General features: G+C 44.5%; 1 protein-coding gene across 8 annotated transcripts in view; it reads left to right on the plus strand.

Annotated features, from left to right (window-relative positions):
• The window catches only part of Smarca2 (SWI/SNF related, matrix associated, actin dependent regulator of chromatin, subfamily a, member 2), a 173,249-nt gene that overhangs the window by 72,406 nt on the left and 75,452 nt on the right, over positions 1-25,391 (plus strand). For all 8 annotated transcript variants that reach the window (XR_386502.3, XM_006527282.4, NM_011416.2 and 5 more), the window contains 8 exons: positions 838-904; positions 1,596-1,706; positions 4,393-4,635; positions 6,331-6,444; positions 13,867-13,974; positions 14,703-14,789; positions 18,698-18,744; positions 20,868-21,034. Coding sequence is in view for 7 of the 8 variants with exons in the window: in XM_006527282.4 (XP_006527345.1) it covers positions 838-904; positions 1,596-1,706; positions 4,393-4,635; positions 6,331-6,444; positions 13,867-13,974; positions 14,703-14,789; positions 18,698-18,744; positions 20,868-21,034 (944 nt within the window). In the remaining variant the exon portion in view is untranslated. The remainder of the gene's footprint in view (positions 1-837; positions 905-1,595; positions 1,707-4,392; positions 4,636-6,330; positions 6,445-13,866; positions 13,975-14,702; positions 14,790-18,697; positions 18,745-20,867; positions 21,035-25,391) is intronic.

Raw genomic sequence — 25,391 nt, forward strand, 5'->3', positions numbered from 1 at the left:
GTACACTTTGTGTTTCAATGGCCTGCCGCCCTGGAAGGACCAGTCTCTGCTGTGTCCAGCCCAGCCCCAGTTCCTCACCCACTGAATGGCTCCCCCTGGTCTGTAGCCAACACGCCGAGTAAAGATGAGCTATTCATATCCACCTTCCCTTAGTCCAGTGCTTCGGTGTATGTGTGTCTCGGCCTTTAGTCACTGAGACCTTGTTGTGGCTCGCAGTCCCGAGACACGTGCAGGAAGAACAAGGCTTTTTGTTTTGTTTTTCCTTCAGTTCTTTCTCTTCTGACCAAGGCTGAGTTATCTGCCTTCATATTGTTCACATGCCCTTTTGTGTTCAAACTATATTTTCAGGGCTGACTTGGATATTATGGTTTCACTTTGGAGGAATAAGAAAAAAAAAAAAGATTCGGTATTTCTTCCCTGCGTCCTTTGACAGGTCTATTTACTGTTTTCAGGTGGTTTTGTAATTTCTCTCTCCTGATTTGAGTAGCTTTCCAGAACTGTATAGATCTCAAACCCTCCAGCCGTTGTTGGGTTTCGGAACCATAGGAGGAGTCTGCTACATCGCTCACTGTCTTTATATACTTGGGAATTGTTTCTTATGAGATTTTTTTTTTTAAATGAAGTGTAAAACTGTCGTGCTTTGTGGCAGCTTATTTCTAACTTGCCTCTTACCTGCATAGCTTTAAAATAAATATGTGTCTGGGATAGTTTATATTCTCTAGCCCCTCTTAGGGCAAGGGCTAGAAATAAGTAACAGGTTTCCAGTAACTGACTTTTATATATGTGTGTGTACGTGTGTGGGTTTTTACTGTTTTTCGTTGTTGTTTCTTTTTGTAGGACTCTGTCTAACTGGACATATGAATTTGACAAATGGGCTCCTTCTGTGGTGAAAATTTCTTACAAGGTTTGGAGCATTGTGTTTCTATATAAACCTGGAAGAAAAAAAAAAAAAACACAAACCCTGAGCTATGTTTTCTCCCTTGCATGTGCACATCTGTGAACTGTATCTGGCTGTAAAGTTTTGTCATGTACATCATGTACTAAACAGTGAGAGTTAATCATCCCAAGAAGATTACTGTAATAAACCATAATTACTTTCAGATAGTGAAATGCAGAAGAAAATTGTTAATTATCATATTGCGAGGTTTCTGATGAGAGTAATACAAATGACAAATATCACACTTTTCTGTGTGCTGCTGACTGGCTTGCTGTGGGCCTCTACTGTGCCGACAGCTCCTCCTGCCTTGGCAGGCAATTACGGGGCACCGGGCTGCCTGCTGCACTCTCCCACAGAAAGAGAGCCTTTCAGCCAAGCAGCGGGTTCCCCACGACTACTGCAAGCTCACTGCAATTTCCTCCTCTCTCTCTCTCTCTCTCCCCTTCCTCAGTCGTAAGTGGGAAACCTTCCTGTAAGGACCTGGAAAGGGTCAAGATACGTGTGGTTTAGCTTCCACTTTCTTCAGAGATAATAGATCACTATATGATAATACATTTATGTGCACATCGCCTGTCCAGGCTCCATTAAGCTCTGAACAGTGAGAAATCGCACCTATGTGCTTCCAGTGGGTAATCGATGTATTTTTCTTCCCATTCAGGGTACCCCTGCCATGCGACGCTCCCTCGTTCCCCAGCTACGGAGTGGCAAATTCAATGTCCTCCTGACTACTTACGAGTACATTATAAAAGACAAGCACATTCTTGCAAAGGTATGGTTTTTTTTTCTTTAATTTTTTTTTTTTTATCTCTAATTGTGGATCATCTCACTGGAGTATAAAGTATCCTGCAAATTATACTCAACAGTATCATTTGGTCATTGGATGGCTGGATTTTTTTTTTTTCCCTCTTCAGGTTTTTTTTTTTTCCTCCTGAAATCTTGGTCACAGGATTTAATATTTTTGTATGGTATTTTGTGTGTGTTTGTGTGTGAGAGAGAGGGAGACTGGGGCGGGGGGTGGGGGGACTGAGAGAAGAAGAGGAGGGGAAGAAAGAAATGCCTTCGGTTGATGTACCCTGGGCCCTTTCCTGGTCATTTGTAGTGAGTTCCCATCTTTTTGGGTTGTTTAGGGGTTTTTTTTTGTTTGTTTGTTTCTTTGTTTTATGAGTATGAGTGTTTTGCCTGCAGACATACAAGTGTGCAGGGCCTGTGGAGGCCAAGGGGGGCATCAGACCCCCTGGGACTGGAGTTAGAGAGGGTTATGAGCTTCTATATGAGCACTTGGAATAGAACCCCGATTCCCCTGCAAAAGTAGCCATCTCTCCAGCCCCACTTACACATCTGTTAAGAAAATTCACCTGGGTTCCACTTCTCTCCAGCAGCTCTGAATGTGCTTGGAAAGAAATAATTGTTTTTGTTGCCCTGGGTTACTGTCAGCAGGGCTTCGTTCCTCTTGTGCCTCTCTCTCTCTCTCTCTCTCTCTCTCTCTCTCATAGGCACCTCTCCAGATGGTGCCCCCCACCAGAGCTTGTCTCCAAGCTGAAGCTTGTGTGCTTTATCTGTTTTCAGGTTTTCCTGGTAAAAAATAATGGGCCATTACTGTTTAAATTACTCAGGGCTGCTCGTGTGGCTATTTCTTTGGCACAGAGAAAGAGTTGTGTCTGTGACCCTCCCTGGCTCCTCATTTGAATGTCCAAAGTTGTCCTTTAGCCACAAATGAGAAGGTTCTCTTCCCATTTATATCATGTTGTCTCCTAATGTATTCACACAGGAAGATGGAAGTACCGTCTTTCTTGGAACAAATCATGAAAACTTAATTTCCCCACCCTCCTCCCCCCCTCTCCCCGTGGTAATTTCTTTTACCCCATGGTGTTTGGAAATCAGTCTAATCTAAAAGTAAGTTATGGTCAGAATTGAACAGAATCCCCATTGCTGAGTTTTGTTCCTTCTCTGCATTAAACCTTTGCTCTGGGAGCTGTGTGTTCCCTTCATGGTATCATAGGAAATAACATAAAGGAAATGCATGCCCAGGGGACACTTAATAATTGAGACGGCACTGACAGCAACCGCCGCCTTCCAGTTCCTCATGCTCCGAGATGAATTTGGCAGTGTCAGAAATGACGTGTCTCCAATATTACTGTGGGAATGTGTGTGTACCTTTGAGATCCCTAAAAAAAAAAAAAAAAAAAAAAAAAAAATCTGTGTCTTGTGCATATGTATTTCAAAAGTCGCCAGAGACACCCCGTAACGAGACGCCATGCTTTTATTTGTTACTGGAGAAATGGTACTCCCGAAAGGGGTAGTAATTTTTCCAAGCAGAAGACTTAATTAGTACTTACTTGGTGGTGGAATCAAAGGTCTCTGGTTCCTTTGCTGCCTCCCAAGCTCCACTGAGGAAGAAAGTAGATTTAGAACATCTATTTAGATGCATTTTTTTTTTAATCTTTTCTCTGCTGTTGGCAAGTTGACTGCAGGACTTTGGTCAGTCTTACACAGCTGGTGCTGGTAGAGAAAAGGGTGCAGGGAATGCTGGGAGTTTCTTTTATTTGGCTAGCCCAGCTTGGCTGATGGTTTTCCTTCTTTTCCCTGGCTTCACTGGTACTTCTAATGAGGAGGTGAGAATTAGGCCACACTTGCCTGTCTGCTTCCTCTGACTTTCACCCCAGAGCCAGAGACAGTGGAACAGCAGACTTTCTTCTTCTTCTTTCTTCTTTCTTCTTCTTCTTCTTCTTCTTCTTCTTCTTCTTCTTCTTCTTCTTCTTCTTCTTCTTCTTCTTCTTCTTCTTCTTTCTTCTTCTTTCTTCTTCTTTCTTCTTCTTTCTTCTTCTTTCTTCTTCTTTCTTCTTTCTTCTTTCTTCTTCCTTCTTCCTTCTTCCTTCTTCCTTCTTCTTCTTCTTCTTCTTCTTCTTCTTCTTCTTCTTTCTTCTCCTTCACCTCCTCCTCCTCCTCCTCTTCCTCCTTCTCCTTCTCTCCTTCTCCTCTTCCTCCTCCTTTTCTTTTTCTCCTCCTCCTCCTTCTTCTTCTTCTTTTCCTCCCCTTCTTCTTTTTCTTTTCCTCCTCCTCCTTCTTCTTCTTTTCCTCCTTCCTTCTTCTTTCTTCCCTTTTCTTCTTCTTTCTTCTTCTTCCAATATCCCTTTTGTGTAGGCCTGAGTTTCCCAACCTGTGGATTGAGACCCCTTTGGGGGGGGGTGTCAAATGACCCTTTCACATCACAGCATTGGAAAGCACAGATATTGTTTCTAGAAGGTGGATTAGAATCACTTGTCCTGGGAGAAACATTGATGCTTTAACGTTGGCCAGGCATGGGCAATGTTCCATTAGTTGGGAAAGAGTATCATTCTGTGTCTTGTGCCAAACTGGATTCTGTGTTGCTTTTTTCCACACATGCCCGCAGCCATTTGGAAGCCACTGTACGTCTGTTTCCCAGCCACACCTTGGTGCGTTCTTTTGTCCTGCAGATTCGGTGGAAGTACATGATCGTGGACGAAGGCCACCGGATGAAGAATCACCACTGCAAGCTAACCCAGGTCCTGAACACACACTATGTGGCCCCCAGGCGGATCCTTCTGACTGGGACCCCACTGCAGAATAAGCTTCCGGAACTCTGGGCCCTCCTCAACTTCCTCCTCCCTACAATCTTCAAGAGTTGCAGCACATTTGAGCAGTGGTTTAATGCTCCATTTGCCATGACCGGTGAAAGGGTACTGACCAAATGGGGGAGGGGATGGGGGGCAGGGGGGATGAAAGCGGGGGGAGGGGTTGCAGGGGGGGTAGAATTTGCCACTTTGTGATGAGGAAGTGAAAACTCCGGACTACAGAAACTCTACAATGTTGTTTGCTCAGTGGGTGGGATGGGGTCTCATTTTGGGATTGTGTTTTGCCTTCTGAATCTAGATTCACGTGGGGGCATCCCAGCCTCTGCCATATGCCTGCTTTTTTCTGACTGGTAGGGTGTTCAACCACAGCACGCCACAGGGAGGGTGAGCCTGGAGATGTTGGCTGAGTCACTTTAACCAGACCACATCAACCAATCCAACAGGAACCCAAATATTTTTCTGTGTTGTAGACTCAGGAGTCTTCTTTTATGTACTTCCATGTAGAGTTTGAATGAAAACATTAATCTTCCACACATTTTTTTTTCATGTCTTAGTGTAAGGCTCCATTTTATCTACATATAAATACTCTTTAAATCCTGGAGTAGCTACTCTCACATGTTGCATCTTCATCATCCATCTTCATCATCATCACCACCACCATCATCATCATCCCTTTATCTTTTGTTTGAGCTCATGAAAGGCAAGCTTGGGCTATTACAAGAAGAAGAAGAAAAAAAATCCCAACCAGGCACATAGCATTGTGACTACCAGTTCCTTGACTCTAGGAATGAAAAGGCCATTAAAATGCTTTAGAGAGCTTACATTTGAACTCTTAGCCCTTTAATCTTGAGATACCTAACAGGTACATTTTCTGCTCCTTAGACTTGCCCATTTGGAGAAAGTAATGCCAATTCACTCTGCCCCCTAGAGGCTAACAAAGGAAGGGGAACACAAAGTAGGGTGTTTTCATAAAAATACGACTAAATCTGAATAGGATTTGGGCCATGGCCACAGTAACTCTTAAGGAGAAAAAACAAATTTCACTGGGCTGGCTTACAGTTTCAGAGGTTCAGTCCTACATCATCATGGCGAAAGCTTGATACCTGTAGGCAGACATGATGCTGAAAACGGAACTGAGAGTTCTACATCCAGATCTGCCTGCATCAGGAAAGGAAAGAGATGTTGGGCCTGGCTTAAGCATCTGGAGCCACAAAGCTCATCCCGCAGTGACACCACCAAGGTCACACCTACTCCAACAAGGCCACGCCTCCTAATTCTGCCATTCCCTATGAGTCTGTGGGGCCATTTTCATTCCTACCACCACAGACAGGGCTGTAATGGAGGAGTATAAAGGTGACCCACTCTTGTTCTCCCATTTCCATACTCAAGCACACATCCTTCTGCTTGTTTCTGCACTGGACACAAGAAAAGTCAAGGGCTTGAACGGACATAGGAACACACAAACCCTTGCCCCCTTTTCCCATTGTGTGTCCGTCTGCCTTAAGTCAGTCTTTATTGCCGCCCATATTCTGTGAAGTCTGGGACTGTTCCTACTATTAACATGAAACTTGCTTTCCAGGACTGTTTCCCACAGATCTAGGAGCTGAGACATAGACACTTATTTGGAGGTCATAAATTTTATTCCCATGGGGCAGGCAGGTAGGAAGAGAATTTGGAGGTGTTAGATGGCTGGCCTCAATCTGGCTTGATAGCATGTGTGATTTCAGTAGGCAATGAAATCCATAATGAGTTTCACTCTGTGAGACTTCCTTCAGGAATTCACATAGGTTCGTTTTGCAGGTGGACCTGAACGAAGAAGAAACGATTTTGATCATCAGGCGTCTACACAAGGTGCTGAGACCCTTTTTACTGAGGAGGCTGAAGAAAGAGGTTGAGTCTCAGCTTCCGGAAAAGGTGAGTCACAGATAAGAGTCGTGGGGCTTTCCCTCCTGAGTTCTGGTTTCCAGTACTTTTCTGTGAGGTTGCGTGTCGGAAATAGCAGGCCTAGAGCTCAATTGCAAGTGAAATCATGGCAGGTATCTGGACACTATCCTCAAACTCAAACCCTCTGGGTGTGAGAGAGCTGGGGTGTGTGGGGGGGCATCCCATTTTCAGTCTGGTTTCTGTAACTCTGGGGCAGGCCTAATTAACCAAACTCATGGAATCGCATTGCATATATATATATATATATATATATATATATACACACACCACACACACACACACACACACACACACACACACACACACACACACATATATATATCTGCCAGGTCTCCAGAAGGTTCATTCAGGGTTTAATATTTGTGATAGAAAGAGAGTTGCTAGGATATAGGTTTGTCTAGTGTAACTGAGTTCCTGTAGACTTAGCTGGGAACTTCTAGGCAGGTAGTCTTCTCTTTGGGAATAGCTTTTAGTTCCATAGAGTTCCTTTGGGCCCAGGTTAGTTTTGGACTTGAATTTTGACTCCTGTACACCAGGTCTTCTCCTGGAATCATCTACACATGAAGTTCCATTCCCTAACAGGTGGCTTGCTTGGGGTTAGATACTGCTTTGTTTTATTTTTGTTTTGGGGTTTTTTTGTTGTTGTTGTTTTTTAATGATATATTTGTATTTGTATACGATGGGTTGGATCTGAGCTGGGGTGTTGTTTTATGATTGGGAGGGGATTTTTGGTGACAACTACTGTACAGATTGATGTGTCCCATCTCTTGTACAGTAGGAGCTGGCAGGTGGTTAGACAGACATGATCACTTTGCTGCGAGAGTGCTTTATATCTCCATCCCTTATTCATGAATAGTCACAAAAAATTAAAATTAAAAGTCTTATACCAGGCTTATCCTAGTTAAAGTGTAAGTACATATTTTATTTTGCTAGTGACTGCAACTTGGGGATCCAATACTGTTATTCATTTCTGCCTCCTGTGGCCTTGACCTCTGTGGGTAATAGCGATGCTGTGTGTGGTACCCATCAGCCTCCAGATGCCTTTCTAGGTATCCATATATTTGAAGGCAACCACTCTACCTTGTCCTGAGGGCAACTTGGCAGGGTGAAAACTGTTGACTCTGCCCATCAGTGGGCCCAGGACTCCCTACATCCTCTGTTGCTTATGATGTGAATGTTGTCAAGTCATTTAGCCCAGGGGTAGCCTTAGTGGTCTTACTGGTGACCTGGGAAATATGTCACCTCTGCCTCACAGGACTGCTACGAGGTCTAAGTGCTAGGTGCATGAATACACACCTGGTTTAATTTCTGTTGTCCCAGTGGTGCTTTGCTTGTTTGTTTTGTTTTGCTTTTTGTTTATGGAGGGGTTTGTTTTGTTTTTTCCTCATGTATTTATTCTGCTGCTTCTGTTGTTGACTGAAGCTCTACTCTCCTGTCTACTTGAAGCGCTCTCTCTCTCTCTCTCTCTTTCTCTCTCACTGTCCTCTTGTCTTTACTGTGTTTTCTGTGGCCTTCTTGCTTCTCTACCTATGACCCAGCTACAGCCTACGTGTGGTTTTTGTTGACCTGTGCTGATCAATATCTATGTTGATCAATATCTATGCTGATCAATATCTATCTATTCTCTAGTTCCATTACCTCCTTTGTTAACCTGGGCAGAGTTGGAAGTTTAACTGTCATACTTAGGGTGAAGAGTCTCCCTACTCCCTCCTGCTTATAAGTACAGACTGTGTATGTCTGACATGACTGAGGAAAAGGGACCATGAAAGATTCACAGCTGTGGACAACACAAAGAAAAAAGCGAAATCCATCTGTAGTATTTTATTTTCCGATGTTTTCTTGAAGAAGAATCAGGGAAATGCGTTTTAAGCTTAATTTCAGTGGCCATCTAGTAAGATGGCTATGCAAAACCATGTTCCCTTTTGTTTACAGTTCTGTGGGCCTAACAAATGTCTGCCTCACTGGGTTCAGAACCAAACCACACAACTCTTCCCTCACCCAGCCTGTTCCCCTCAGCACAGCACAGCCTGTACTGCTTTGGTACACGGAGTGCAATGCTCTCATGTCCTCTGCCTTCACACCCCTTGCTAAGCCTCATGTGGCCTCTGGGCTGTTGTTCTTCATCCCTAAGGAATGCCAGTCGACACGAGTTGCTGTTTGCATCTGGGTTCTCTTCAGTCTGTGTAATGTATATGAATGGCATCCTGGGTTTTCTGCTTATCCACATTGGGTTCAGTTTTGTTGAAGGACATTGGGTTGTTTGTTGAAGGGGTGTGTGTGTGTGTGTGTGTGTGTGTGTGTGTGTGTGTGTGTGTGTGTGTGTGTACACCTATGCGAGAAGTGTGTTCTAGATTTTCTGGAGTTGGAGTTCTGTGTTTGTAAGCTGTGGGTCTTCGGAGCTAGCCTATATCCTCCATGAGAGCTATAAATGATCCTAACTGCTGAGCCATCTCGCCAGGCCCTGACAGAGTAAAGCTGCTGTGGCCATCTGGATCCAGGCTTTTTGTGTGATGTGGTTTTTGTTGCACTTGGAGTATGATCCCTTGGTTGTTTGGTTAATGAATGGTCTATAAGGGTTGTATAAAATCACTTGATCTCCATGTTCTCTGCACCTTTCTAAAACACTGTGTAGTCCTGCTGACTAGATGTGAGCATTCCCGTTCTTCCTCATGATCATCAGCACTCCGCATTGCCAGGCGTGTTTTTATTGACATGACTGCCTGTTTCCATTTTTCAATTATTTTAGTAGATATGAAGTTGCATCTTTCATTCCATTAGCTTGATATTGAGTACTGTTGAGTATCTTTGCGTACGTACTCTTGGCCTATACTAAGGGCACCTCTGCTGTAGAGGAAAGCCAGCTCTCATAGTAGGTTAATGGAATACATAATGAGCAGGGGATATACTGTGCTCCCTATATATTGCCCAAAGCCCATTTCTTATATTCAGGAAAGAGTGCTAGTTCATAGAAAGGGGATTATATAAGGCAACTTAAACTAAATGAAAATTTAACTTTTCGATTGAGCTCACATTGAAGTCGTGAATTCATAGTCTTAAGAGCCAATAATGCAGTTGACTGTGTGTGCAGTGGCATCTCTGTGCATGCGTGGCCTGTGCCTGCTGTGCATGTATGCATGCCTGCATGCGCACCTCCCAGTGTCTGCACTTAACAAGAGCTTGGACCACCTAATGTCAATCCTGATTTTTTTAATATACATAATTTCTGTAGAACACAGGAAAGAGCTTTGTTTAGATGGAAAACTTGTGTCTTCATTATATAAAGCCGAGGAGGCTTAATAGAACTAAACATGACATCATTCCTCTCTCACATCATGGGTTCCAGGACCCCAGGCCTTTGTAAGTGGAATTGTTTGCTGAAAAATCTCTGTTCACCGCATGGGACTGCCACACACTGGGCCAGGTCCATTGTTTTAGTGAGCTATCCCTTCGGAATGAAACTTTTTAATGAAGAGCAGTCCACAGGCAGGAGCTTTGAAGAAGAACCTGAATCAAATGACCGGTAGGAATTCTTAGACAATGTAACCAATGTAACCGATGTATTCACCTGCTTGTGGGAATTGATTAGGCCATTTGCTAACACAGAATTCTTAGGGATCAGATATCAGATACATGAAGTCAGTGCCTCATTTGTCCTTAGAACTTGAATAAACACAGTCCCAGTGGCTGTCAAGACTATCTCTTCGCAGGGGACATCTCTTTAAAGAAGTCACCAGTTTCACTTTGGGATAGCATCTGTGCATTTAGAGGAACTCTCACATACTTTCCTACTAGGGTGCCATTGCATTTGGGAAGGCTGAGCTCAGCACCTACTTAGTAGAGAATGGCACCGCTATTAGTATTCTTTACTGTGTCCCTTTTCTCTGTATGTAGCTCTCAGTTGGTTCCCCTGTGTATTTCTTCACACTCAGAGCAGGTAGAAATATACCACCCCAGAATGGAAGGTATAACGTGAGTAGTAGACAGACTTGACCTTTGATATGAGATCTGCTTACACTGAGTACTGGTGTGGCGGTGGGAGGCAACCTTACCCAACCAATGAAATAAATTGTTCAGCCTTTTAGATGCTTTCAGGGAGGGGTCTCCAGTGTTCATAATGTGGGTATAGCAGCAGGGTATGCAGAAGGTGCTCAATTATAACCCCCTTGAGTGCAGAGCGATGCTGGGGCAGCTATGTAGATTTATGTTTCTCTTAAAATAAAAAGATTAAGCTCTATAGATCTGGAACATGTAAGGTGACCCTGATAGCCGGGAGTATGTGTGTCTGTTACAAAGTCACTCTGTGCTGGGTGGTGATAGGGGAGGCTTGGGTTAAATCCTCCCATTAGAGCGTCTCAGTGTCCAGTCATTCTCACTTGCCTTCAGTGTGTTCGGATTCTGCATGTTGTAGCCGGCTTTCCTTGTGTCTGAAAAAGAAGATTTCCTATGATCTGATGTCTTGGTTCAAAGTGATGGGGATTGAAATCAGGGCCTCGCACACGCTAGGCATCTGTTCTAACTGAGCTAGATCACCAATAACGTATCTATACATTATTCCCCTGTCCTGTGGGCCTCACCTCATATCTAGAGATGTTAATTTTACCACACGTATATAATAATGCTTAAAAATCTATAGGCATATATTGGAAAGAAGACCTTTGTCATCAGACAAGGTCCAGGACTGTTTTCTTTGAGGGACATGGGGGAAAATTTGTTTTCTGTTATTAGGGTTCTTAGGGGAATTGAAAAATCCCAGTTATTTACTTGGTTCATATGTGTGCATACTCATGTGCGTGTGCCATGTTGAAACTGTACCCGCAAATGTCATGGCGCACATGGAGATCTGAGGATAACTTTCAGGAAATTGGTCCTCTCCTTCTTCTATGTGGCTCTCAGGGATTGCCTTCAAGGAGGCAAGCATCTTTCCCCCACTGTACCATGTCATTGGTCCTGGGAGAAGATCTCGGGCATACTGGACTTTAGAAAGGATCCCTAATATTATGGACAGCCTAAACTTGGAGAAAGGTACAGGAGCAAAAGACACCTGCCACAATTAGAGACTACTCCAGGAGCAAACGTAAAATGTGTGTGTGGAGCATGTAGCAACAGATTTGGTCGTTGTATCTTACCAGTTCCTCTTGTCCTTATTAAAGTAAGGGAGGAGGCCTTGTCTGTCTTCACTCCAGAGCAGCTATGGAACCCTTGAGGGCAGTGGTTCTCAACCTGTGGGTCGTGACCCCCTGGGGAATCACATACCAGGTTATACCCCATCCGATCTCTTCCCCTTTCCATGCTTTCTGGACACCATAAGGGAACAGCTTCCTCTTCCATTCAGTTCTACCACCTTGATGTTTTTTTACCTCAACACGGGGTCAGAGTCAACCAAGCCAAGGCCTATGGATTGAAATCCTTGAACCCGTGAGCTGAATTAATCTTTCAGTATTCAGTGTTGGCATTATGATTTATAACAGTAGCAAACTTATAGTTACGAAGTAGCAATGGAATAGTGTTATGGTTGGGGGTTAGCACACATGAAGGACAGTATTAAAGGGTCACAGCATTAGGAAGGGTGAGAACCCCGTCTCTAGAGGGCCTCACCTCTTTTCAGATGCATGGCATCCTGTCTGCATGTATCATCAGGTGGCCTCTTTCTTCCTGAACTTCACCTCAAGCCTTTAGTGATGTTTGGCTGACGGGCAGAAAGTGTGGGTTCTGTCCTTGACTCTGGATTGTCCATCTCCTGACACATTTTTTAAAAGTAGCAGTCATGTCTTCTGTACTTGGGAAAGTGAGAACAGGGCAGCAGAGAGGTGACACCAGGCAAAAGTGGACATGAACCTGGGAACCAGCCTCCTTGGTCATCCTTAGCACCGGTGAGTTTGAAAGAGTGAATGTGCTTTGATCTAGGAGCTTAACCTCCTGGATGGTCAGATTCTTTGTCGGTGAAATAAGGAAACTAGAGGTGACCATGTTATGCAGAGTTTGTAGGCATTAAATGAGAAAAGGCACACCAACTATTTGCTGTAGAGCCTCAATACTGGCCCTTGATGCCATTGTTATTAAACTTGCTAAAGTTTAAACTTAACATTTTTTTTCCCACAGTCCAATTTCGTTGTGAGTTGAGAGCTCTTGGAAAACTAGGATAGTGGTAATTCTTTGCCAGTGAAGGTGTAGAGGAAACTATCATACTATATACATCAAATATGTATAATCTGTGTCAGGCCTACCTCAGGAAAGCCATACAACATAAGGAGAATAAAGAGAAGACATGGTCAGATGGGCAAAGCACACAACCCTGTGTTAAACACATACTGATTGGTTACATCTGCAAAGTGGTGTTTCCTCTCTGACCTGGAAGGTTACTCACCAATCCCATATAGGTAATGTTCATGTAAAAAATACCCAGCCTTCCTGTAATTGCCTAGTGTGAAGAGACAGCAAGGCCTCCGGCTCCTTTTAAAAGTTGCAGCCAAATGAATATTCAACTTCTCTTCATCTGTGACCTCCTCCCTCAGAGCTGAAAACAGCCTCATCGCTTTTTAAGCAGTCGATCACATGGCGGGCAATTGGCTGATTTCCTTTAATCATGTTCTTAGATGTCCAGGTGGCATGCTGGCATTTACTTTGAATTTTGCACATTTGTATTCTTAGGATTAAGGTAAAATGGCACTATAAAATGTGCCTTGTCTTCCGGGCTCTCAGTAGGCTGAAGGCTCACAAGTGTGTGATAAGCTGTGGGTGTGCGAGTCCCCATTAAGTACTATAAGTTGGACTTTGTGTTCTCTCAACTGGACACACAGGAGGGGGCCCTGTCCTGCTTTAGGCAGCCATGGGGTTGTGGAAGTTGTGTCCTGCTGTGAGTTAATTCTTTTTAATCTCGCATCTTCACAGCTGTGTGGAGAGTAGAGGTTAATCGCAGTCAACCTGGGTTTGTTATAAATCTTCCTCTAGGATGAGTGCTGGGGTAGCCACATGCAGCCATTTAGAGATGTTTTACAAAGAAAGTCGTAGGAGTGAGGGCAGTCGCTGGTTTTCCTGATACTGTTCAGTTCATAGGAAAGTATACAGGACCGAGAAGCAGGAGAAAAATTATAAACACACCTTAATTGCATAGTTGTATAGCACTTTGTCTCTCACATATGAGATCAAGAAATGATAGGAAATTGTAAGCTTACATCTTCCACATGTAGCCTTTTAAGAGTCTCCCCATTATCATGGTGCTCCTGTCCTCAAGGATTCTGGTCTGCTCTATGGCCCTGTCCCGTCTCATGAACCCAGGAAGGGGAAACAGATGCCCCGTCTGGGCTTCCAGAACTGGCCCCAGAGCCCCTTCTCCTATGCCGTCTTCAGACAGCCCCTTCCTCTCGTTTACTTACCCCTGTTCTCTGTCCCCAGGTTGAGTATGTGATCAAGTGTGACATGTCAGCTCTGCAGAAGATTCTGTACCGTCACATGCAAGCCAAGGGGATCCTCCTCACGGACGGGTCTGAGAAAGATAAGAAGGTACGTTTAGAAAGTAGGAGACTCAGGCACTGCTCATGATAGCTCTGTGGACCGAGGATGCAAGCTGCCCCGTGCTGTCGGATGCTTTAGGATGTTTTAAAGCCCAGTTTCTCTCCCTAGCATCTTTTATATATGGTCTGCTAGAATCCTAATGACAGATGTGACACAAAGCTATCAGCTTGACATAATTTTGTAAGAATTACTTTTTGGTGGCCTAAGTTAATCACAAGGATGATGTTATATCTAACTCAGAAAAGGCTAAATAGCAACTAGAACTCTGGGGCCTTGGTGTGAAGTTGCTAAAAAGACATAGGACCCTGTGTTCTGTTTATTAGCTATCTAGTCAGTCTATCTTTCTGTCTCTCTCTTTCAATTGATCTCTCTTTCTTCCTTTCTTTCCTCCTTTTCTTCCTCCCCCTCCCCTCCAGTCCCCTCCCCCTCCCCCTCCCCCTCCCCCTCCCCCTCCCCCTCCCCCTCCCCCTCCCCCTCCCCCTCCTCTCCTCTCCTCTCCTCTCCTCTCCTCTCCTCTCCTCTCCTCTCCTCTCCTCTCCTCTCCTCTCCTCTCCTCTCCTCTCCTCTCCTCTTTCTTCAGTACTTGACTCTTCCCTAGGTCTTTCTTAAGCTGTGCACAGACTCCACCAGGAAGCTATATCCTTGAAGCCTAGTTTTTAAAAGTCGGAAATGTTTGATCCACGAATAATTAGTTCTTTATTGCACTTTTTGCTCAGGGGAAAGGAGGTGCCAAGACACTTATGAACACCATCATGCAGCTGAGAAAAATATGCAACCACCCATATATGTTTCAGCACATTGAGGTGAGTCTGCAGCTTGTACTTCGCTCCTTAGTGTGCTAGTTAGGAAGGCAGAACCCCGAATATATGTAAAGCATGTGTGGAGATGTCCAGCTGGCATGGCCCTTGACTCTCATGCAGAATTAACAGACCTGTTTCCTGGGTGTGGATCCACTCTGGCACTGACTGCTCAGTTTCTGGAATTTTATAACTAAGAGTTTAGAGTAGAGAGGAGATGGTGGGCGCATTGGCTCATTATGTGGATTTGGGTAAATGCTGTGAATTACCTTGTTACTGTGGGAGCTCTGAAATTGAAGATAATGACAGATGCTGCCAGCATCCTCAGAAGGGTGCTGGGAGAGATACTTAAATAATGTGTTTATAGAAATGGAAGGGAAAGATGTTCTTCAAATATTGTCCTTGTCAGAGATACTGGCTTTAGCCTATGACATAGATTGGTATCTTTTTTTTCCTTGCCTGTTTTCCCTCGTGATGATGCAGGTTGTCACTGTGCTCTGACGCTAAGGTCTCTAAGAATCTTGCTTTTAGACCACAGGGCATTTTCTCCTCTGTTTGTTCCACGCGAATAGGATTCCTGTATTGACAAGGTTCACTCCGGTGGAGCAGTTGGCTTGAGCAGGTGTACAGGCATGCCTTCCCAATCTGCAGGACCCCATGGGCCACACTGCCTACTACAAAATAACAGGAGAAATGGCAAAGAGGAAAACCAGTGCAGGGCTCTTCTCTATTTAAACAATTGGCAGAACCTTCCAGAAAAACTAAAGCTGAATTATAGGACAAAACGAGTTGAACTATTCTTGGCATTGAGTACCTGATCCCATCCCAGTTCATTTCGGAAGTCATGCATGTAGGATCAGTTAATACTTTCTTGTCACCCCTTCCTATACTAGAGACCCATCTCAGCAGACTGAGTGAGTGAGGCCTGACACCACTATGGCCCTCAAGTCCTTAGGAAAGGACATCTACATATATAAGAAGGAAAAATCCCCAAGTAGGGAAGAAGGTCCTCACATTGATGGTAGATTGATTGATGGTCTATGGATATGAGAGACACAGAGAGCATCTGTGACCAGAGCAGGATCATCCGTAGACATAGCAAGGGCATCCACGGACAAAGGGAGACATCCACAGACACAGAACATCTGTGGACAAAGGGAGAACCTCCAGATACATGAGGAGAGCATCTTTGGTCATGGGGGTAGCATTTTTGTATATCGGAGATTATTTATAGATACAGGGAGAACATCTGTGGATAGAGATCAGTCTTCATGGGTGTAAGGAGCAAACCCATAATCTTAGGAATAGCATCCTTAGATATAGGGGTAGCATTCATGCATAGGGAGGACGTGCGTAAGGAAAGTATTGACCTAAGGGAGGATATGGTAGAAGGGAGAATAGCCATACACTTAGAAAGCATATCCATCCTCAGAGGAATATCTGATTGCTAGATGAGTATGTGTGTTTAGACTGTGCTGGCTAGCTTTATGTCAGTCCTGTCACAAACTCTCATCATCTGAGAGGAAGGACACCCTACTGAGAACATGACTCTCGAATATCTGGTTATAGGCAACCTGTAGAGCATTTTCCTAATGAATGATTGATGGGAGTGGGTCTGGCCTACTGTATATGGGGGCATTCCTGGGCTGGTCCTGGATACTGTAAGAAGAGAGCTTGATAAAGCCCTGAGGAGCCAGCCAGTGAGCAGCACCGTCCACAGTCTCGGCCTCAGTTCCTGCCTCCAGTTTCTCTTCCGGTTTGAGTTCTTGCATTGGGTTCTCTCAGTGGGCTGTGGTTCAGGACATGGGAGCCAACTCTCTCTGTTCTTGCCAAGTTGGTATCAGCCATGATGTTTCATCACAGCAGTAGTAACCCTAACTCTGGGATGGATGAAGGGGCAAGTGTCAGTCAGTGACAATGAGGAGAGAGAACATCTGGGGATGCCAATGAGAGTATTTGTGGACATAAGGGACAACAGTTTCTGTAGACATGATAGCATCCATATGCAATAGTTGGGTGTCTGAGCAAAAGAGTCTATGTCCCTTGAACATTACATAGCACAGTTGAGAGAGAACCCTAGGATAAGGAGGGGATGCATTTATAGATCTAAGCAAAATTTTAACTGTAAGAGTACTTTTAAAAAGTCTTCCCTATAAGTTGTTTAGATGTACAGATGTAGGAGAATCCAGTAAGCAGTAGTGAATCCTGTCACAGGCTGCTTTGTATCACTGTGACTGGGTAGGGCAAGTCTTGACACTCTAAGCTATCTCCTTCCTTTATACTGAGAGAGAAATAGATTATAGGCCTAGCAGGTGGATCAGCCTTTACATTTTTTTTAAAACTACTGTATGTAAGTGTTTTTCCTGTATGCCTGTCTGTGCATCATACTGGATGTGTTGGACCTGGAGGTACAGATGGTTATAAGGTGCTCTATGGGTGCCAGGAATAGAACCTGGGTTCTCTGGAAAAGCAGCCAGTGCTCTTAACAGAAGGTCTTCTCTCTGGCCTCCTGGATAAACATCTCTCTGGCCTCCCAGATCAACACTAAAATTAGAACGGAAGTCGTAGCTCATACAAGAAATCACATTAATTAGCTGCTAGGTGCCGTTTGCTATTGCTAGGACAGGGAGGAGGGCAGCATAAGAAGTCCCAGTGCCTAGATGCTTGGGCTATGGCAGACTGACTGGTCACCTATTCCTGGAAACCACTTTGAGATATTACTCTTATGTGTAGTAGACTGTGGGGACTTAGCAATGGTGAAATTGCATCTCAGTCTTCCTTCTTGTTGGAGCTGTTTGGGGGTGGGGGAAAGGGAGCTCTCCCCTCCCTGCCCACCCCTCTTCCCCTCTCCCCCCTACGGCAGTATCTGGAACACCAGGAAGAAGAGTGGAGTGGTGGGTGTCTGGGCAGATGCTCTCCGGCACCTGCTGGGTTGCACTCTGGGTCGATGTCTGTAGACTGCACTGGTGCTTGCTTCTGTCACGGTTCTGAGGAAGCACCGAGAAAGCAGCGCCTGCAGTGGCCACTGAGTCTTTGGCTGTCACAGGTCCAAGATGCTGTGTATGTTTGCCTGTGTTCTGCTTTATTTTGTCTTCCATACAGCTGTGTACTGATACCAAATAATTCCACAACCCCACTTTTGAGACTGGGTTTCTCTCTGGGGACCATCATACCTGAGAAATAAGAGCTCTGTTTTATTTTGAGCAGGGGCCTCTCTATATAGCTTACATACATTGATGTAAAACACCTAGACTTATGTGATTTCTCTTTCTTATTTATTTATTTATTTTTGTGACTCAACCTTCCAAATATCTGGTAATAGAGGAATGTATCACTGTGCCCAATCTTACTTGTGTATAGATATGTCCATGGCTTCAGTTTTCCCTTCCCTGCTTGGAGACAGGAATGGGAACTGAGAAATCTAGTAAGGGTGCCAAGTAGTTAAGTTCTGTGTTCTAACTGCAGAAGCTGGACCTTGACAGCCCTCGTACATGGAGGGCTTTATTTGTAAAGAGAAAAGGGAGGCCTGACTGGGCTTTGCAATTGCTATTTCTTCTACTGATTACTATTGCTGTGTTACGTTTATGCTTACCTGACAGTTGTGACCCTGGCTTTAGCCTGGACTGTGAGTTTGTGGGTGGATCCCCAGAAACCGTTCCAGGGTGAGCTCCTGGCCAGTGCATGCTCAGGCACTGTTGGGATAGTGAGCTAACTGGACATCAGGGAGTCCAACGCAAATTACATCTTTCCAGTGGGACAGGTGACCTCAGAAACACAAGTTTCTGGTTTGCTCTGCTATGAGCTTTCACCTCTTTGAGGACCATTTGATTCGCTTTGAAGATGCCCTAGAAATACTATAGAAACCATGAAGTTAATGATTATATATTAAAATTGCTTTCTTCTCTCTTTTTAAGGAATCCTTTGCTGAACACCTGGGCTATTCGAATGGGGTCATCAATGGGTAAATCCCCCCCCTTTTTTTCCTCTTTCCAAGATGCATTGTTATTGGACTTTCCTAGCCTCTTTTCTGTAGCATTTTCTATCCTGCAAGCACACATAGCCAGCCTCCTTGCTCCCCTACAGGCAGGGGGACAGAAGTTGCTAAAAGAAATGATAACAGCTTTCCCTTGTACTTTAAGCGGCATAAATTTCAGCGTGCCCTGAGCAAACATCTATTCAAAAGGCCATAGATCTCATTTAAGAGACTTAGCAGTGGTTTCCTATTGTAAAATTGTTTCAGCACCGAGCAGGGTGACTGCTAACCTAAAGTCTAGCTTGGGCTTGGAGAGGGTTTCTCTTACTATGGATGATTAGCATCCTGATGAAGAAAATGTCTCATCGGCCGTAAGTAAGTAAATGGTCAGTTTTACAGTCAGTTTTTGTAATAGGATCTAAGGAGGCTTTGTTGTTCTTGTTATTGATGATGATGATGATGATGACAACGATAATGATGTAAACGTGGACATAGGGAAGAGCCATACCTTGCTACAGAGACACAGTGAAGTTCAATCTATACAGAATATGTTTGTGTCTCACCGCAGGAGAAATGAATCATTAGGATAGATGTGTCCTTGTTGGGTCCCAGAGACAGGCAGGGTCCACAGGAACAGAATTGACACGTTTCAGTCCTTTCTTCATTTGTCCCCTGATCCTTGAGGACACTCCTGCTTCCTCCCGCATGGTGAGGGGTACAGGGTGAGCTATTGATGGTCAGGTCTCAGAGTAAGGGCTGGACCACAGGAAGACAAAGGGGAAAATGGACCTGAGAGGAACAAAATGCACGAGGGCACGCGCTCTGCTCCCCAGCGATAACTTTCACTGCTGTTGACTGCATGTATATGGGTGATTGTTTCAAACAGTTTCAGCCCTAAAAGTAAATTTCAGTATTACACCACAGTCCTGTTGGTTTGGAAACAAAAGGCTTACCATGGAGGAAGGCACTACTCTATCCTTCCTCCCTACCACAGCATTGGCTCTCTTCTCCATCATGTTTTGCCTTATGCTCCTGCCTTAAGCCAGGACTTCCTCTTTCCTGTCCGCTCACAGGGTGACCATGACAACCATGTGGAACAGGTTACTCAAGGTCACACTCCTGTTTACAGCACATCAGTAGCTGTCCATTACATTGAAAACCAGAACAGTCCATAGGGGACTCCCGAGTACCCGGTCTCTTCCCACCTCTACGGTTTGCCCTCAGGGCCCCCTCTGGCCTCACTTTTGCTTACCTTACACTCCCCATTTCTTGTTCCTAGTTTGTGAGGCGCACTGGGCTGCACTCTGCGGGGCCTGTGCAAAGGGTTTTTTCCTTCTCCTCGAAATCTCCTTACCGTGTATAAGCCATTGTATTTTCCACCGAGCTGTCTTTCCCCTCATCGGTTCAGGTTTGAACTAACATGTTATTTCTCCAGGGAAGTCACCGACCACACACACACACACACACACACACACACACACACACAAAGTCAATGATTGGCAAGCTTTACCAGATAGGGAGTATTTTCAGCTTTGTGGCCCACAAAGTCTGCTGTACCTAGTGGACACGGCTACTGTGGTAGGGTGGAAGCAGACAGACAGAAATGCATGGACATGGCTGTGCTTCATTTCCAAAAGGACCTGCGGGGTTGGCACACTTCGAGTTCTAGCTCTCACCTGCTGCTTTTATTTATAGTCCCAACCACAATGTATATTTATATACTTTATAACTGTATGCCTGCCTGTATTGTGTTGGTACCCAGTAGGTCTCAGTAAGTATTGGAGTGAACGGTGAGTGTCCTAAGTTAACTTGATGGCACATGGTGAAGAATCGTAGGGACATGGAAGGGTTCCCTTTTCCTTCGGGCACCCACCATATATATAGCAAGCATATCATACCCTTCACGGGTTTGGTAAGGACAGCTTTTTCCCTCATTAAACGTTCGCATGGTTTAGGAGCTGGTATCCACTCCTTCCTACATCCTTCCAGCCACAGTTCCTTATTGAATGTTTACTGTGTGTAGGGCTCTATCTGAAAAGCTATAAGCACTGCTGGCTCTTTCAAGAAGACAGCAGTAATACTGCCTTCTTGTTTTGCATTTTCGGGTTCAGGGCTGAGCTGTATCGGGCCTCGGGAAAGTTTGAGCTGCTTGATCGTATTCTGCCCAAATTGAGAGCGACTAACCACCGCGTGCTGCTTTTCTGCCAGATGACGTCACTCATGACCATTATGGAGGATTACTTTGCTTTTCGGAACTTCCTGTACCTGCGCCTTGACGGTAAGTGCTGGAGACACCGGACTCAAGCCACACTCCCGAGGATGAAGGGGCCAGAGTCCCCGAGCGCCAATCTCAGCCAGAAAGGAGGAGTAATGTTGAGAAGTGGGCCTGCAGGCCGGGCGTGGGTCTGCTGGGTGGCAAATTAGTGTCCTCTGTGCCCCTCAGACCGTTGACATGATTTGCATGGTTGTTTGTTCACATACACATCAACACAGAGTCAGAGTCCCGCATGGGTACCGCAGTGGTACAGAGCAGACCTGCTTGACCCCTGGTTTTCAGTCTCAACTGTGTGTACCATGGACAGTGCTGGCAAAGCCTTTGACTTTTTCAGAGAAGACAAACCTTAAGAGATAACACTCCGTGTCTCCTGTACCCAGTAACAATGTAATGGCTTACTTACGAGTTTGCCACTGAAGCCTGTGTCTCTAAAATATAGGTACAAGCCACATGAGACCTCACTGCCTCCTGGATTCTGCAAATGGCCTTAGTCAGGGTTTCCTCCCATTGCTGTGATAAATCACCAGGACCCAAAGAACCCCGGAGAAGAAAGGGTTTATTTCATCTCATGACTCCCAGGACCCCACACAGAAAAAAACACTTCCCATTGGCTTGCTCACTGTGCTCTCTTACCTATCTCAGTGTTCCCTGGGCCCTCCCACTTCACTCATCAATCAAGAAACTGTCTCCCTAGTGCCCAGAGGCCAGTCTGGTAGGGAGTTTTGCAATTGAGGTTCCCTCTTCCCAAATGCCTCCAGCTGTGTCAAGTTGAGAGAAACTAGCAGCACCAAAACTATTTAAAGAAGTTGGCTAAATTTAAGAGTGAACTTTGACTGGGTCTGGCAGTGCTCACCTTTCAAACCAGTACTCAGGAGACAGAGATGGGTGGATCTCTGTGAATTCAAGGCCTGCCTGTTCCAGACCAGCCAGGCCCATATAGTGAGACCCTGTCTCCAAAAGAAGGGAGGAAAAAAAAAAAAGAGAATGAAGTTTGAATATCACAATAATAAGCAAATGTGAGCAGAAGAAAATATACATTTAGGGATATTCCCTAAATCACATGGATAAATTGGATACCAATCATAGTATTTCAGAGATTCAAGAAACGGCAGTTTTGAAAGTCTGGCAATGGATAATGTGGTCAAGAAGTGTTGTTCAGGGTCAAGAGCAGGCATTGTACATGAGACCTTGAATGCAAAGAGCCTTTCTTTCTTTCCTTTTCTTTTTTTAAGGATGTATTTCTTTATTTTATGTATATGAATACACTGTCACTGTCTTCAGACACACCAGAAGAGGGCATCAGATCCCATTACAGATGGTTGTGAGCCACCATGTGGGTGCTGGGAATTGAACTCAGGACCTCTGGAAGAGCAGTTCGTGCTTTTAACCACTGAGCCATCTCTCCAGCCCGCTGCAGAGAGCCTTTCTAATAACCCTTTGTATCTGATGCAGTGTAATGTTACTGTTAAATGAGTGGGAAATTAAAAGGTCTATTCCATTGGAAGGTTTGGGGCTACTTACAGTCCCATGTGTCCCCCCTCTCCCTGCCCCTATACATGGGTAATTAGAAATGAACCAAACTTACTTGGTAAATGTTTTCTTTCTTGAGTTTTTAGGTTCATTTTCTGTATAGCCTACCTCTTGGGGTCCTATTAAATTTAGCTGTTTCAGTCTTAAAGTTAGTTGTGATATCAGACACTTGATGATTTTGAGCCCCTTTAGTCTTCCTCCCAAAGTTGCCAACTGACGAATGGTTGAGTCAGCATGAGTACATATTCCTGCATAGTCTTAATCATCCTGTCTCTCTCTCTCTCTTATCAAATCTCCGTATTTTTTTTTCTTGGAGCAGCGTCCTTTCCCCCACTGAGGGTGCCTCCTGTCATTGCTCAGGTACAGCAGACAGGTTTGGTTTCCCTCTGGGTTGTAGGTTACAAGTCACCCTGAGGTGTCTGCCTCACCACTGACTCTACTTCCTGTCCTCTCTCTCACTCTGTGTGTGTGTGTGTGTGTGTGTGTGTTTTCCTGGATCCTAGGAATATTTGAAGCCATGAAGCAGATAAAGGGCTAGAAAGATGGCTCAGCAATTAAGAACACTTGCTAGGTTGAGTTCCCAGCACCCACATGGCACCTTACAACCACCTGTACCTCCAGCACCAAGGATCCCAGCACCCCATTCTGGTCTTGGTGGGCACTGCACACATATACACAAACTCAGGCAAATTACTCACCTACATTTCACAACATGACAGAAACATCTTTACATGAAAATGCCAATAAGTGATCTTCAGTCTCTTGTGTTTACTTGCCAACCCAGAAGAGTCTTTTTAACTATTTTGTTGATGTTCTTATTGTTTATGTGTAATAATAGCTGTAACCACTAGTGGGGTTTTTTTTTTGCATTTTTATTGGATATTTTCTTTATTTACATTTCAAATATTATCCCCTTTCCTAGTGTTGTCCCCCTCCTGAAATCCCCTATCCCATCCTCCCTCCCCCTGCTTCTATGAGGGTGTTTCTTCACTCACCCACCCACTCCCACCTCCCTGTCCTTGATTCCCCTACACTGGGGAATTTATCAAGCCTTCACAGGACCAAGGACCTCTCCTTCCATTGATGCATGACAAGGCTATCAACTTCTACATATGCAGCTGGAGCCATGTGTACTCCTTGGTTGATGGCTTAGTCCCTGGGAGCTCTGGGGGAGTCTGATTAGTTGATATTGTTGTTCTTCCTATGAGGTTGCAAACTCCTTCAGTCTTTTCTCTAACTCTTCTATTGGGGACCCTGTGCTCAGTCCAATGGTTGGCTTCAAGCATCTGCCTCTGTATTTGTAAGGCTCCGGCAGGGCCTCTTCAGAGACAGCTATATCAAGCTCCTCTCAGCATGCATGTCTTGGCATCCACAATAGTATTTGGGTTTGGTAACTGTATATGGGATGAATCCCCAGGTGGGGCAGTCTCTGGATGGCCTTTCCTTTAGTCTTTGCTATACACTTTATTTTCATATTTTCTTCTGTGAGTAGTTTGTTCTCCTTCTACAAAGGACTGAAGCACCCACACTTTGGTCTTCCTTCTTCTTGAGCTTCATTGGTCTGTGAATTGTATCTTGAGTATTTGGAGCTTTTGGGCTAGTATCCACTTATCAGTGAGTGCATACCATGTGTATGTATTCTTTGTGACTGACTTACTCACTCAGGATGATATTTTCTAGTTCCATCCATTTGCCTGCAAATTTCATGAATTTGTTGTTTTTAATAGCTGAGTAGTACTCCATTGTGTAAATGTACCATATTTTCTATATCCATTCCTCTGTTGAAGGACATCTGGGTTCTTTCCAGCTTCTGGCTATTATAAATGAGAATGCTATGAACATAGTGGAGCATGTGTCCTTTTTATATGTTGGAGCATCTTTTGGGTATATGCCCAGGAGTGGTATAGCTGTGGTACCAGCTTTCAATCCCACCAACAATGGAAGAGTGTTCCTCTTTCACCACATCCTCCCCAGTATCTGCTGTCACCTGAGTTTTTGATCTTAGCCATTCTGACTGGTGTGAGGTGTAATCTCAGGGTTGTTTTGATTTGCATTTCCCTGATGACTAAGGATGTTGAACATTTCTTTAGGTGCTTCTCAGCCATCTGATATTCCTCAGTTGATTTATTTAGCTCTTTACCCCATAGGGTTATTTGGTTTTCTGGAGTCTAACTTCTTGAGTTCTTTGTATATATTGGATATTAGCCTTCTGTCAGATGTAGGGTTGGTAAAGATCTTTTCCCAATCTGTTGGTTGCTGTTTTGTCCTATTGACAGTGTCATTTGCCTTACAGAAGCTTTGCAATTTTATGAGGTCCCATTTGTTGATTCTTGATCTTATAGCATAAGCCACTGGTGTTCTGTTCAGGAAAAATTCCCTTGTGCCCATGTGTTCAAGGCTCTTCCCCATTTTCTCCTGTATAAATTTCAGTCTATCTTGTGATATACTAATGACTATTAATAGACTAACACCCACTAATGTTAAGAGGGTGCCTCCCACATGCAGAAGAAGAGGGAAAGGGGAGACACTTCATGGGCATTGTTTACTTTCTCAGTAAATGTCCCCTGCCCCTGTCAGTACAATCTCCATTTAGAAGAACTCAACACAGAGTTGAGCGGTAAAACCAGGTTCTACCTTGGATTACCTAGTTCCAGAAATGCTTGATTAGAGCAGAGCCAGGGAAACAACACCATCTTTGAAATGCAGTTAGCTTGTCTGTCAGCTGCATTCTAACAAGGATTGTGAACTTAGCCATCGAGCCAAGCAAGACAACCAGGCAGCTCTCTTTCTGCTTCTGGAAGAGACGAAGTTGTATGAAAGTGTGCCCATG

The sequence above is a fragment of the Mus musculus genome, chromosome 19, assembly GCF_000001635.26.
Source record: "Mus musculus strain C57BL/6J chromosome 19, GRCm38.p6 C57BL/6J".
Classification (NCBI taxonomy): domain Eukaryota; kingdom Metazoa; phylum Chordata; class Mammalia; order Rodentia; family Muridae; genus Mus; species Mus musculus.